This window comes from Pithys albifrons, chromosome 8 (genome assembly GCF_047495875.1).
Source record: "Pithys albifrons albifrons isolate INPA30051 chromosome 8, PitAlb_v1, whole genome shotgun sequence".
Taxonomy (NCBI): Eukaryota; Metazoa; Chordata; class Aves; order Passeriformes; family Thamnophilidae; genus Pithys; species Pithys albifrons.
In genome coordinates this window covers 17,870,338-17,885,383 of record NC_092465.1, presented here as the reverse complement: position 1 = coordinate 17,885,383, position 15,046 = coordinate 17,870,338, and the positions used below count along the sequence as shown (strand labels likewise).

The window sequence follows — 15,046 nt, the reverse complement described above, 5'->3', positions numbered from 1 at the left end:
GAAAAAACCAGGCTTTTAAGTGTTCAATTATGCCTCTGATTGGTTAATTCGGTTGTATTTTTGAGAGAACTCTTCAGTTTTGTATCTTTTACACTCAATTCGCTTGACTTTGTAACAAAATTAATCACTTTTGAAAAAAAGTCGTGGCCCAATCTCAACAAGACACTTTTAAAGTTGTAAATGTTACTCTGAAAAAGGCAAACTTGAATAAGAAATCCTTTAAATGTACCAAAGTGTACCTTTTAGCAGCTAGTTCCTTATCAATGCAAGCCACACAAATTTCAGCTTTCTCCCCTACCTCCTTAGGGAAAAAAATTACAGAACTTAAGGCCCATGAGAGAAAAAATTGGTCCCTGAACTCCCCTTCCTCTCTTTTGTAGCCCGAACAGTTCCAAGAATGTTTTAGGGAAAATTAAAGTTTTTGAGTCTTTCTGCACAAGGGAACATCTGGAAGAATTTAGGACAAATTCAGAAGGAGATAATTCTAAAAAGTCCATGTACATTTTTATTAAATATATTTTGTGCTTTATTTGAACAAATATGATTGGGGGTTTTTTCGATGTATTTGCTGCAGTAGAAGGCACAAAACTATTTATGGTTGTACCATTATTTATTAAGTTCCAATATTACACTTACTGACACAGTTAGGTTCCCCCATTGCACATCAGATGCAGATATATTGTAGTCCTTCCAGTATTGTAAGGTTTTATTGCTAGGATGATCTGGTTCCACACAACTGCATCTGAAAAGACAAAATAATTCTTTTCCTTAATAATACAAGATACATCAGACATTAATCCAAATTATCAAATTCATGAAATGTTGAAATTATGCACTACTTTGACAGAAAATTTTACTTCAAACTAATTCCATAAACACATGCTTTGAAGCAGTTTGTAGTTCAGCAGCTGGTGCTATTATAGTGTACTTTGCTGTGAGGTGCATATGCATATATAGTACGTAACGGGACACATTTAAACCATCGTTCACATTATGTTTTACCCCCTATTTTCCTCCTGTTCTATTGATACTTCTGAGTGCAGGCTGTAATACCGAGAGTGTGCCAGTTCTGTTCCACCCCCTTATATCTAACGCTTCCCTACATAGCTATTACGTGCCATGTACAGTTCCAGGCTGGTTCATTTCCCAAACAACAAACTGTCTCTATCCTCTTTCTTTCTCTTTACCAGAGAAATGCCTTTGCATGCAAAACTGTCAAACTGCCCAGTAAACTCCCAGGGCTCTGCCACTGTTGGGATCACCAGCACCAAAGGCTCTGTGAATTCTGTGGCCGTTGTTTTTCCTTTCCCCATACCTGCTGTAAAAGCACTTTAAATTGTGCATTTTAACATACAAAATGGGACAAGGCAGTGTGGGAGAACAATACTGCAAATAGGTAATTTAAAACCAAAATTAAGTCTTTAAAGCCTCTGAAGCAACTGTGGGAGATGTTTTCTTTGACAAAGCCTTCAAAATATGCAGGATTACTTTGTAGGTTCCAAGATGTCAAGTGTGCTTTTCTCTTTAAATTAATCCTACTTAAATAAGCTATAGTACCATCTAGCTTGCTAATATTTTAGTGTGCTTATGATGGCTTTAAACAAATTGTGTACTCTCTGATAACTTTTCAGGAGTAGCTGGGGACAGGGTAACATCTGACTATAGAGTGCAGAGTCACTGAGCATACATTTGCATTAATTGTAGCCAAATATCAGTTTATTCACTTACCCACACCATCTATTTTCTCTGGGGCTGTTTATCTTTCCACAAAATTACAATACTCATCTACCATTGTGCAATGTTCTATATAAGAAATTCTACCATCTACATCATCAGTACACAACACTGCCATTCTTTTTCAATTACAATACTATACATGTGACAACAGCTGCATTTAATATATACACAGATAAAGATGCAGGTTGTCTTTCAGCAATTTCTTGCTTTTATTTTAAATGCAGCTACTTATGAAAGAAAGAGAAAATCCTTACACAGCCCAAGAACAAAAAGTAAAATAAAAAAGCAACTGAATTCAGAGAAATAGAGGGCCTGAGCCAAAAGTCCTTGATTGGATCTTTCAGATATATTAAATATACTTTGGATCAGGCCCTAAGTGCAGAATGAAGGCGTGTTCAATGCGTAGTTCGAAATATTACAGAATGGGTTAAATGAAGCACATCACTACTGGTGAGCTACAGTAGCATAATAAAGCCAACACACGGTACAGCTCCACTATCGCGAGGGAGTATGGGATGCTCATGCAACGATACAGAGGAGGCTGGGTGAGGTTCCTGCAGTTCTCTGGGAGCACAGGAGCTCCTTGGCCCCTGATGTCCATCGCCGATCGCAGACGGGGCAGATGCTGGGCCATGGCCCACTGGGGATTGATTACAGTAGGCCAAGGTGAATGGGCTGCTCAATCAGTCACTTCCTCACTAGAAGGGAACACTGTGCCTGTCGCCAGCACTATATGGTACAGCTACACTTGCTGCAACTGCAAAATTACATTTAAAAGTTAGTGGAGCCAAAATTTCTATTTCCTTAGAAACGTGATAATTGAAGCTATAGTTTAACACAACTCAAGACATTCATCTTCAGATGAAATCACCTGCTTATTTCTACTGTAATATCACTTTCCTCCTTCACAGCATTCCAGTCTGGTCTTTACCAAGCTTCACAGGCATTTAGTGACAGCAGACTGATCATCAGAAAATAAGTGATTTGTGCAAACTTCACCCACACAGACCAAAATTGCCCTGCCACACTGCTCTTGTCACTCAATGGGTGCAGAATTAGGCCCTAAATGTAGAGATCAGATTCTGGTTTCTACTGATAAGACCATTGAAACATTAAACTCAGCATTTTGATATATATACTTAACATTACATTGCTTTCAGTATTGCATGTGTTTTGGCAACACTGACACTTTGATGTGAAATTGTATCATGGTATTACTGTCTTCCAACATCACACTACTTGCTTAACATTACAGAAATGTGAGATAGTAAGACACTCTCTGTCCATCCCAGAAAACACAAGTGAAGGTAGCATTCAGTGTCAGAACATAAAACCATTATCTACTACAATGTGTCATTGCTTAACACAAGTAATTGCTTCAATAGCAACTATTTCCCAACATAAGTGATCTGCAAGGAGAAACTCACATTAGTGAAATAAAGCTTTCTAGCTTAATTTTTTGAATATTTTAGTCTCTTTCATTGTCTTTTTTTGCTTGAAAGGTGTTGAAAGAAGAAGTAAAATACACTGAATTGTTAACACTAACACATCCTTGTATTTTCCTGATAAACTATTACTCAGAAGGCTGGAACAGGCAAAAAATGTTTCCTCTTGGAGGTTTAAATGCTCAAGTTCTTGTAAAGTTCTTTAAAGTGCGGAGCACTTGCCCACTATGTGGAGTTTATGTTATTACCAAATAAGTAAGACTATGAATACATCTATATTTTCTAACCAACATATTCAGCACTAAATACAGTACCAACTTAGCAATGTACTCTCACTTTTAAGTCAGCAATCATCTTTCTTAGGCTAAAAGGTACAGAAGGATTCATTTGATTCTCTTTCATCATGGCTAGGAAGAAACTTTTTTCTGTGGCAGGAACACAGGCAGCAAAGAATCTGACATTGGCTGGGGTAGCAAAAGCATAGTTGTTACTATAGAGGGGGGAAAAAAATCTTTGCTGCCAATCTCAATGCATTCATTTCATCACCTGATGACAGAACAATTTCTTTTGCATCTTTGCACTTTTGCATACACTTTTGGCTACTGCAACACGTTCTGATCTCCTGGTAGCAATTTAGACATTTAAACATGGGTTTCTGTAAACTCCATAAGTATCTGTGACATCCATAACGAGCTGGCTCATATGAGAGGGTCTATGGTGACTCATCTAAAATGGCACTAGATACAAAAGGTAGTGACCTGTGACTGGGTATTTAAAATGTCCATAATCTGCATCCAGGTAGAAATCAGCAGAGCTTGCTTTCTTCTAAGGTATTTAAAATCTAATGCAGACTATTACTTAGTGGCTTATAAATCTGAGGTAGATTAATAAACCATTTCAGAAAATACTTCAGAAAACTACAGAGCTGTTGTAAGATTGGAACTGACAAAAGGAGAATGTAACAAAGACTAACAGTCTGAACCTGCTAGCTAGAAAAATGACCAGAGCAACAAGTCTTTATTGCCTTTACATCTTCCATACTGCTCAAGAAATCTATGGCAAATCAGGATGGGGAACAAAAACAATTAGAAATAATAAATTTTAGGACTGGCTGACAAACTGGCAGCCTCTGGAACATGCACCTCTCTCCCTTTTATAGGAGGATCAAAATTTCAGCTAAATCTACAGCACCAATCCAACTGTAACAGTATAGGCAGTATCAGTCACTGGTGGCATTCTCTTTCCCTTCTTTGTTCTCCCAAAGTCCCCATCATTTCTGAGTTCTTTTAGCTTTGTTTCATAAGCCCCGACTCCATTAATGTCCTTAACCTGAAGGCAGCCATCATAACTTCACCATGTGCAGCATCTCCTGCAGCTTGTACTGTTTGCAGAGATCAGAGCTAGGATCTGACAACAGCACCTTCAGGGCATCTCAGACAACTAGCAGTGTTCTTTGTTCCACAAAAGGAACAGTTATTAATATCCTTAATAGCACCAAAATGCTGTCTGTATAATCCCTCTTTCTTTGAACAATGGGAAAGGGAATATCAGTTAGTAAATTAGAAATCTGTTATTTTATACATAAAGTTGGGGAATATTTCTTCCCTCCTTTGTAGACTAGCGATAAAAGATAAATATCACAGCTACTCAACAACTAGCCAGCTGAAAAATTCTGTACTAAACTCACTTTCCTCCTGACTGTAACTTCATGTTTACTGAAAAACAGGAAACGTATTACTACCTATGTCTATTTGTTCAATTGCAATTAACCTCAGCCTGGGCCTTCCAATCTCTACCTCTAACCCTTGATTCTTCAGGCTGCTGCTTCACCATTTTTTTCTCTCTACCCAGTCATGCACGCTCTGCTCCCCACACAGATTTTAAACATACAGCATGGTGTCAGTTCAGCTTTGAACACGAGCCTCAGACAGTGTTTTTGTGAGTAAATAAAACACACTTAAATGGTGCAGCTCCTTTGAAAGCCCCACAGCCATTTACCCCTAAGGAGCTGCCACTTTTCAGTATGTTGTTTCCAAGACTACAAGGCACTTACTATTGATGATTTTATCCAACTCACACACACTGGTTTGGATCTCCTATTTTCCAGCATTTACATATTGCAAGGTACACCTATTTATACTCTCTGAGGATCCGATCTATAAAAGATGCAAATGCAACTTCTTCATGATTAGTCAATATAGCATTTCCCCTTCCTAGAAGGGCAAAATGTCCTTCTGGCTCACTTAAGGTATCTTGAGAATGAGATTTGCTCAATATGAATATTTATAACATTTAAAAAACTAAAGGCAATTATGACAAATAAGTTGCAAAATGTGCCTGTTTAAACAATATGTCTCATTGAATATCAGAGCACATATTTGGTGATATGAGTAGGAAGTTTTTCCCCTAACACAAGGAGATGCTATACAAGTGTGCTGTGCACATAACAGAGAAAGGATGACAGTATGAAATGGAAGATAACATCAGTAAGTTGGGTTTGAAAGTAAGGTATTAGAATATATGTGTAAGTATTGTTTACATTGCATTTACAAGGTTGAAGAAAAGTATATCAAAAGCAGAATGCTATGCATGTTTAGGTTGTCTCCAAATACGTCATTTTCATGTGAATTACTGGCATTCACAGAGTCCCTCTGTTTGTCTAACAACTGCTATGGGAAGGCAACAACAACAATATCATAAACAATGTTTTCTCTGCTATCTACTACCTACAAAACCTGTATATCCCTGCCATTATATTTACCATATTCCTTCTCGTGCCACCATTCATAACTAAATCAAAGTCTCAGTGGAGAAGAGACTGGAAACAAAATAATTAATAATGATGGAAAATGGAATTGTCAGTTAAGTTCTATTCTCAGTATCACGGAATTCTTTCACAGCACAGCTGTCACAGCAAGACAAGATTTTTTTCTTCATTTATTCATGAGATCTGCCATCCTGAATTATGACCATTAAGTTAAGGAGCCCATCTCTGACAGTCACAAACATCAGTAGGCATCCACATATATTCTTTAAGGTCGGAAGTCTACATCGTTTAGTTGGGGAAGCTGAGGAGGAAAATAGAAAAGCTTATAAAAAGTACCTAAGCAATGCCCTCAGCAGCACAATAATTTCACAGACAGAGAGAAAGAAAAAGAGAGAGAGAGAGAGAGAGAGAGAGAGAGAGAGAGATCTGAGGGGGGTTCTTTTCTTAGAGTGAAGAAATCTCGAGGAATCAGTTTCTTTTGATTGCAGATCAGAACAACTTTGTTCTACAAAGAGGAAAGTCTAGAAAACAGATTTATAATCATATTGTAGCTTTGTTAACTGTGAACTCATAAAGATTGGTCTTTATTAGCTGCCTGGTACAGTATGCAGTCCATGCATGCCTAGCTGTACTATGGCACATAACTGCCATACATGGAAGTTCATATGCAGAAAAGTAGTGTAACTATGTGAGATACTGACTAATCCTCTGAAAGCTTTCACTGAGAAATATGTCTGGGATGCCACTTCACCCTGCTGCCAAGGCTAAAAAAACATACACCTGAGGAGAAGAGATTCAGTAAAATGCTGATACAGAAATAATATACTGCAATGCACTATAATGCTGTATGGTCAGCTTTAGTTTCAATTGTTCAGGTGTGGTGCATCAATGCACACAAATGTACTGTAATAAAACTACACAAGAATTTTATATAAGCCTTTCTAGATTTTGAAGGCATTGCATAGAGCAGCTATCAACTAAAAACTGAATGCTATGGAGAATCGCTTAACAAGCAAATCTATTTCCAAAGTGGAAGGGACAATTAGTAGGGAAGAATAAAGCAAGGTAGGCACTCTGGGTTCAAATGAAGGAGAAAGAGACAAAAAAGTCAGTTGGGTTAGTCAGGCATAGGGAAGATCTATTAAAAACAGAATAAAGAAAAATAATGTTTGGATTCCAAGGTTTACCAAGAAGCAAAAGGGAACCAGCAGTTAATCTGAATGATGGCAGTTGCAAGGTTCTGGGAAGAGAGGTATTCTTAGGGAAAGACACACAGGATATGGCACAGTTACTTAACTATGGGAAAAAAAAACTATAAAGAAAGGGGAAAGAAAATCTATATTCGTAACTAAGTTCAAAGAAATCATTACAGGAATTGGAATTCAATTACATGCCTGGAATTGTAATGAGCAATTCTGTGCTTATCATTACTGACTATTCTCATTCCACCTGCAGCTTAAGGGACACAGGGTATAAACTAACCTAATTTCCATCCAATAATGATGCATTTAGATTAAGTTAGTTATATAGATACTGAAAGATTTAAAACTTCCTTGTGCAAACAGTGGTACGCACAAAAATAATCTTCACGATAACTTCTAGAAGCAATGGTTTCTATAGCCTGCAAACGATACTGAGATTGACGTGATCTTGGCTCTCTAATTACATCAGAGTGGGATTTTCTACTCCTAATGCTCAAGTGCATGTCAATACCAAGACAGATTGCAATATGCATATTACTATGCCAAGAAATCACTTTAAAATTATTCAATGTAATCTGTTAATAATTGAGTAACTTCTGGTAAAGAATTATTAAAAACAACATGAATTCACCACTTCAAAAAAGAATTAATAAAAAAATGAAAAGGTATATAAAGTCCCAAGATCTAAGGAACCTCACACTGTGAAATAACTGATCTTCTGTATTCTAAGACAACTATCTTAAAATGCTTGTATTTTAAAGAACACTGGATTGCTTTCTAAACCACATTTCTTTCATCCACAATGCTTATTATGTTTTCCTTTTGCAAATGCATTTTTTATCCACTCCAGTGTGGGGTTCTCCTTTCCTAGGAAAAATAACACTCTAATATTTAATACATATGTTAAAACTGATGGGCATCAGTGTTCCAGACAGGATTCGCTAACTGGAGATATATTTGCTACAGGGGTAGGAAAAAACAGGAGGAGGAGAGTGCAGAAATAAGAGAGTTGCTATGCCAACCTACAAATGCTAATGGCATGACAAATACAAAAAGGTCATTAAAAAAAAAAAACACACCAACACAAACCCAGACAGAAAAGCCCTGATCAAAAAGTATGTACATTTAATTTAATAAATGATGCAGCTACCCTATTCAAATTCATTCAAAACAATGCTGTTCAAAAATGAAAAATGCAGCACACTCTTATACTGAAAATCAGGTTGTTTTTTTCCTTCTTTTGATTTAGCTCTTAAATGTCTTATTCTTTATCACATAAAAAAGATGGTGTTTTAAGAAAAAGTTACATATAAATGCTGAGGGGTTTGCAGCAAGTAGGTTATCTCAAGATCAGGGCCAATACTTAAACAGAGAGTAACAAATACATTCAAACAATGAGTAAAAGTGCATTAAGTCTAGTTTTATATTAACTACATCATGGAACAAAAGATAAGTTTGTCTTTCTGAGACAGAATTCTGTAACAAACTCAAATACCTATCTTCTACTTAAAATGGCAAAATGCTAAATACAATATTTAAGAAATCTTTTAGGAGGACTTTCAACTGATTTTCAAGTACTTGGGTCTGCTTCATTAAAAAATTTTAACCCTCCCCCCCCAACAAACACAAAACCAAACAAAAAAATCCCCAAGCAACCCACATCACCCAGCTATTCTGAATGTTGTTTCTGTAGTATTTTATGTTTGTTATGTCAGATAGCAGTAATTACTCCTGTACTCTGAAATATAAGAAGAGATGCATGTAGTACCGCCTTTTATATCAAATTCCTGCAACAGACCGTTTATAACAGAATTCAAACCTACCAAAAATACAGTATAGCTTTTCTTTCTCACTTGATATATGGTTTCAAACTGGTTGAAATATGAACCATTTAAAATTACTATTTTTTTTGTCTTTCTAGTATCCCAGAAGAGAGCCCTAATAGCATGCCAATGACTCCTCCTGGGTCAAACTCATGCCTTCACCAGGGCAAAGGAACAGTACTTTTATGTAGACAGACTACTTGTGGACATAAGAGCATCCCCAGAAAGCCCATGGGAGAGAAAGGCTGGGCTACAGCATACACTGAAAACATCTAATGTATACAGTGTTCTGACCTATTTACCATCATTTTTTTGAGTGCTCAACAGGCAGAATACAGAACACAGAAATTCTACAGTACAACGTGAATTTTCTAGCATAGATTTGCAGATCCAAGATAAAGTTTTACATAAGCATTGGCTGAGCATTCAAAGAGAAAAGAGTTACTCAACCTTTTGAAGTTCACCCAAGGCTAATTAAAGAACTGCCAAGGCTTTACTAACAATTAAAAACTTGTCTTTAAATCCCTAAAGAGGAAAATGCAAACAGCTGTTTTAATTAGCAAAACAGCAGATACTAATTAGCTTCTGTAACAGAGTATGCTGGTCCTTTAAGGACAGGACCAGTTTCAGCCCAAGTTTGTTACCCATTTAAACTACAAGTAGAAGGACTGGAGTCAGATGCTGCAGCAAAGGCTGCCAATTCCTTCTGAAATCGATATTCCCCAACTTCAAATACCCAAAAGAGATATATTTATTTCAAGTAAACTTTTATGCTTATCCATCTTTTAGCTTCTTATCTTTTTGAAATTGCGACTCAGACATGTGAGCAGGAACTGAGGGTTATTTGAAATGTCTTGTGATGATCCCACAAGGATGACAATTGTGACACCTCATGTTATGGGCAAAAGGCCACTGCATCTAAACAGAGTGCAAATGTGCACATTTGCACAGCAAACCCACAGAGTTCAGGTTGCACCCAGAGTTTTTCCAACTGAGCATATCTTTCAATTCTCCCAATCTCTTGGGACCAATTCGAATAACTAAGAAAAACTCAGATGAAGAAGAAAGGATGAAAGAGAACAGAGGAGGCTGGAATTTCCATTTTGGCCTGGTCAGAGCACAGATCCTTGGAATGAGCAGATATGCTCTTGCAAGATAATCAATATGCATTGATTATCAATACACTGGCATTTCCAACCATCAGTTTTAGAACTAGAAAAGTGTAAGTCACATCCCATAAGTGCTCTGATCCATATAAAAATGTCTGCAGCTGCTCACTTCAATACTAGTGGGGTCTCAGTAGCTATGGACATGATTGAAAATAAACAGGGCAATGTTGCAAGTAGAAGATACAGTATAAATGCCAAATGTGAGGTGTAATGCAAGGGCTTAAAAGTCAATTTATTTGTACTATCTCAACAGAATGAAAGAATAACTGAGAATATTGACATGAAATAATAAACTCAGAAATAACTGCAAAAACACTGTATCTAATAGTTTTTATATCCATACATCTGAAACCACTAGGCAGTGGTCAAATCTTTCTTCCAAACATCTGGAAGACACTTGTCCTTCAGGAACTGAGTTTGAAAAATCTGAAGTTGTTGTGTTGGTATTCCAACACTGTAGGAGAGGACAGGTCAATAGGTGTAACTGGAGATGACAACAGCTGCTCTTTGACCATTCGGTGTGCTCCGCACATTCTGCACTCAATTAAGACAGTTACCAAGGGCAGGTAGCAAGTAAACATCACTTCAAATATCAGTTTGGAATTCTGATTAATAAATGGAATTCTAAATAAAACCAACAACATTTATTTGTAAACATATGGACTATGATGATGAAACATTTTCATAAAATAGAGAGATATAACTATGACCATACCCCTATACAGCAGGATTGTTAAACTTATTTAACCGAAATCTCAAGCAGTATCATTGGATTCGGCTAACCCCAAATAGAGCTACCCAAGAATCCATATTTCTATTTGTGTTTATGCTTTTCATTACATATTTCAATATTTCAGCTCCACCTGCTAAATGTTTTCTCAATAATTATTTGTATAGTATTTCAACATTGGATTTTCGAAATCATAGGAGGACATCATTTTCTTATTCCCTCTGAGATGACCACTTTGAAATGGTAAAGGAAAAAAATGCAAGAAGACTGTGCTATATGAAGGTCTTCAGAGTAAAATACTTACTTCGTGGAAGTTAAGTAAATTTAAATAAGAGAATATAACCTCAACTTCATGCATGGTCTATTCTTGATGTTCATGGCTTTCTCTTCAAATTAATATTCCTTTGTCTACTGATTAAACTGTTAGAGAGGAATAATATTATTTTCATCATGATGAAAGAGTATGTCACAGCAGAAACACAGTTTCTATAATTCAACTTGTTCTGTGTATTAAGGTACATTCAGAATCAGGATTTGCTAACTATTCTTCTAGTGATAATATACACAAAGCTCAAATGTTTTCTCTGTTTCTGTGTTCTGTTTTTCCCAGCTTAAAATGCAAATGAGACATTTGGTTGAGACACTCCTGTTTTTCCAGTGAACAGAAGATGTGGCACTGTTCAAGCATTGTTCCTTTAGGGCCCCGCCCTGCTCATGCAGAGGGTTCAAACGGGTTCAGTGAAATAATAGACATTTCTGTGATTTTCATTGAAAATGCTTTTTAATGACATTTTAGTTGCTGAGGTGACTAAGCTTCATTGGCCTCAGGAAAGACTAGAATCTTGTCCTTGACTAGAATAACGTTTTTTTCTCATATCACAGAAACAAGTCTGTGTGGTTTCATTTCTAAATGAAACTACATTGATAAAAACAATTCACTTTTTCATTCCCCAAGTAGAATAGTACCTCTCTGAACCCCACAATAAAGTAAAGCTCCTCACATGGACTTAGATTAAAATCTTATAATTAAGAACAAATTGACTTTGACATAATCAATAAGCACTGAGAAACACCTAGAAAATCCCAATCCACTTCAGTTCCTGGACCTTGTACCTTAAATGCCAGAAAGGTTAAAATAAACGTGTTACATGAATTCATACCCAGTATAGATAGGTGAACATTTCAATTTGGAAAAAAACTCAGAACAAAGCAGATCAATATGATATACAAACATTGCCTGAACAGCCCATTGCCAGTAAAAGATTATAAATCATCAGTACAAGGTTACAGAAAGAGACGACTGAGCTAAACCTCCTTAAATAAAAACATGAACCTAAAACTGAGGTCCCTTCAAGTCCTATTTTTCATTCCAGGACTTCCAAGTTGCATGTATGGAAACTTTTCCAAACTCCAAGTCAAGATATTTTTTACTTATCTCAAGTAAATGTGTCCTACTTGTACACATGCTTCCAGCAACTACCACTTCCATATGACAGCACAGTGACTAAATAGCTTCCACATGTTAAGTCTGCAACTACTGCAAACTTTTCCTCACAGAGAAAACAACCTATTAAAAACCCTAACAGTTTAATAGAAGAAATCATACTTACGAATACTTTGTTAGCAGATCCAAATTATTATGCATGTTGATTGGATATGTCTCACTGAGATGAAACAGCTTCTCTAAGGCCTCATAAATGAAAATGATGCAGATAAGAGAAGCAAAAGCTTCTTCAGTAAACCGGGTAATGTAGCAGACCAGGGAGCTTGCATCAGTTGCAACAAGGATGATGCACAGGATTGCAGTCCACAGCCCAATGCTAGCTCTCAGAGAAAGGTATGACAACCCATACTCTCTAAAAATAAGAATAAAATTAAACACAGTTAATATTTTGGCCAGTCACAGTGAATGGAGACAAGGCAGCTCCAAAATTTAATTTCTGGGGATAGTCTGAATCAGAAATTACATACTGACTGTGAACAGAAGATAATGTCAAGTCCCTTCCTGACCAGAGCTCTCTTCCCAATTAACAGGACACAAAGAGCTCTCTCTCTACGAAAGTGAGTGAGAAGCTTTGAGAGTAGTCACACACAGGAAGTGTATAAAGCCCACTCACTTTTTATCCCATATCCTGTTTTGTGAACGGCCAACACCTGTCAATTTCTCTTTCAGTTGTGAAAGAGTAGCTATAACAACTTTCATCAAAATTCTGTATGCTTGTTGCATATGATAATAGAGCTCCAAGCACATCGGGTGACATTATCACCAGGTGACAAAGAACTGAAAGCTCTACCTGAAGGTGCTAAAAAATTTATTGGGGTGCTAAGTGGGGTCTCCTTTTCTTGTTCAGGAGATCTTGGTGCAGAAGCCCCATGACAGCAATAAGGAAGAAGAGCAGACAGGACAGCAGTGAAGAATGATGGCATGAAAGATGGAGACACAATTTTTACCCACACTGTGGCAGAGATATGTCATGTACAGCACATTAACACAAATGTGAGTATACTCTGTTCTGGCATGACACTTCACCCTTCTCTATTCAGGTGCAGAAATGGCATGGTCTATAGTAATGACTATTGAAATATGTCATTACTTCCACTGCACTTACTTCCTTGGTAGAGGTAAACACCTTTTGAGTTAAGGATGAAATAAACCAGTAATTTAAATGTATTGTCTCAGAGTAGAAAATACTAAAATTTTTTAAAAAACAAAACAAACAAAGCCAAACCAAAACCACCAAATCCTGAAGTTGGCATTCCCTTCAAAACAGCTGGGGATGGGGGCTGTCTAAAACAAACCCACAAAAATTAAAAAAAAAAAAATCAGCATTTCTGCATTACCACCAATTCATTTGTCTCAGTCACTGCATCATTTTCAGACTCTGAAAGACTAAGTATTGCATTCCAATACAAATGGTTGATTTTATTCTGTTGGAACTTTGGGATCAGTGTCTCTACTTTTATCTAACAACACATGAAGGATGATGTATATCATAATCTTCACTTACTTGCAAAATTTGAATAAGATCTTCTCAAACACTAAAACTGGTCCTGTGCTGCCAAGTATAGTGAGAGGCTGTCCACCAAAAAGAGAGTAGGCAATTCCAGTCATGGATGCTCCAAACAGCGATTCTATTGCACTCTGAATATGATACAGAGAGAAGTGTCCATAAATTTTCAAACAGGTTCTTTTTGCAATGTCTTAGTCTGCAGCCTTTTAAACATTGAAACACCAATATTTAAAGGTGATTCATGCAATAGTAATAAAATACTAACCACAAACCTAAGAATTCAAGTTTGTTTTATAAGTTCAGATTTAACACATACTATACGACCTTCAGTTGCTTCTCCCAGCAGACCACCAAATGTGATGACAGGAGACATGCAAGCACAGTAGAGAAACAAAAATGACGCCAGACACTGCAGACTGAGAGCATCCCTGAAGTCACTCCAAAAGAAGGGAGCTTTCCTTTTGATATCTAAAATCAATCCTCCAAAAAATCTAAAAAAAAACACAGAACAGCTCAAATTAATTAAGGAAGCATACCAAACTTTCTTCCACTGTATTGCTTCAAACATACTGCAGAGATAATACTGTTCCTTGATCAAATTAGATCTACTCATAATTCATCCTTCCCAAAAAAAAAGTTTCTGGGAAGCCTGCCTTGGTAACTTCAATCAGGAAACGGTGTTTTTAAAACAAATCAATTTGCATGTTTCTTTTATCAAGTCTTCATGTAATCATCCAGACCTATAAGTTCTGAACAGCTGCTTGCTCCCATGCACGAGACCCCATTATTCATTATGTGAGATAATTCTTTACATTTGTTTAATGAGAATGCCATCACAGTGCCCATTTGCCCACATGTCTCTATAGACAGCTTCACATTCTTTACTTGAGAACCTGCTCCTAAACACACTGGATTATAGAACTGAACCTACACTACCATTTTTCAAGGACAGGAAGTCACCTTTTGACATATACACTATGCCAAATACAATGAAATATTTAGGAATGGACACTCCCTTACAATACACTTGTACAGTTAAAATAAATATCCCCACAATGTTCTTTGTCTCAGAGGCACACAATGTATCAGATGCTGCTGACGTAAAGAGGAAGATGCAGTGCCACTATCTCCTAAATATTAAAACAATCCTTCAAACTGTCAA

General features: G+C 36.8%; 1 protein-coding gene across 12 annotated transcripts in view; it reads right to left on the bottom strand.

The window, feature by feature from the left end:
• SLC4A10 (solute carrier family 4 member 10) overlaps positions 1 to 15,046 on the bottom strand; it is a 151,153-nt gene that overhangs the window by 22,809 nt on the left and 113,298 nt on the right. For all 12 annotated transcript variants that reach the window (XR_011698398.1, XR_011698397.1, XR_011698395.1 and 9 more), the window contains 4 exons: positions 14,201 to 14,375; positions 13,882 to 14,015; positions 12,484 to 12,729; positions 637 to 742 (listed from right to left, as the gene is read on the bottom strand). Coding sequence is in view for 8 of the 12 variants with exons in the window: in XM_071562106.1 (XP_071418207.1) it covers positions 637 to 742; positions 12,484 to 12,729; positions 13,882 to 14,015; positions 14,201 to 14,375 (661 nt within the window). In the remaining 4 variants the exon portion in view is untranslated. The remainder of the gene's footprint in view (positions 1 to 636; positions 743 to 12,483; positions 12,730 to 13,881; positions 14,016 to 14,200; positions 14,376 to 15,046) is intronic.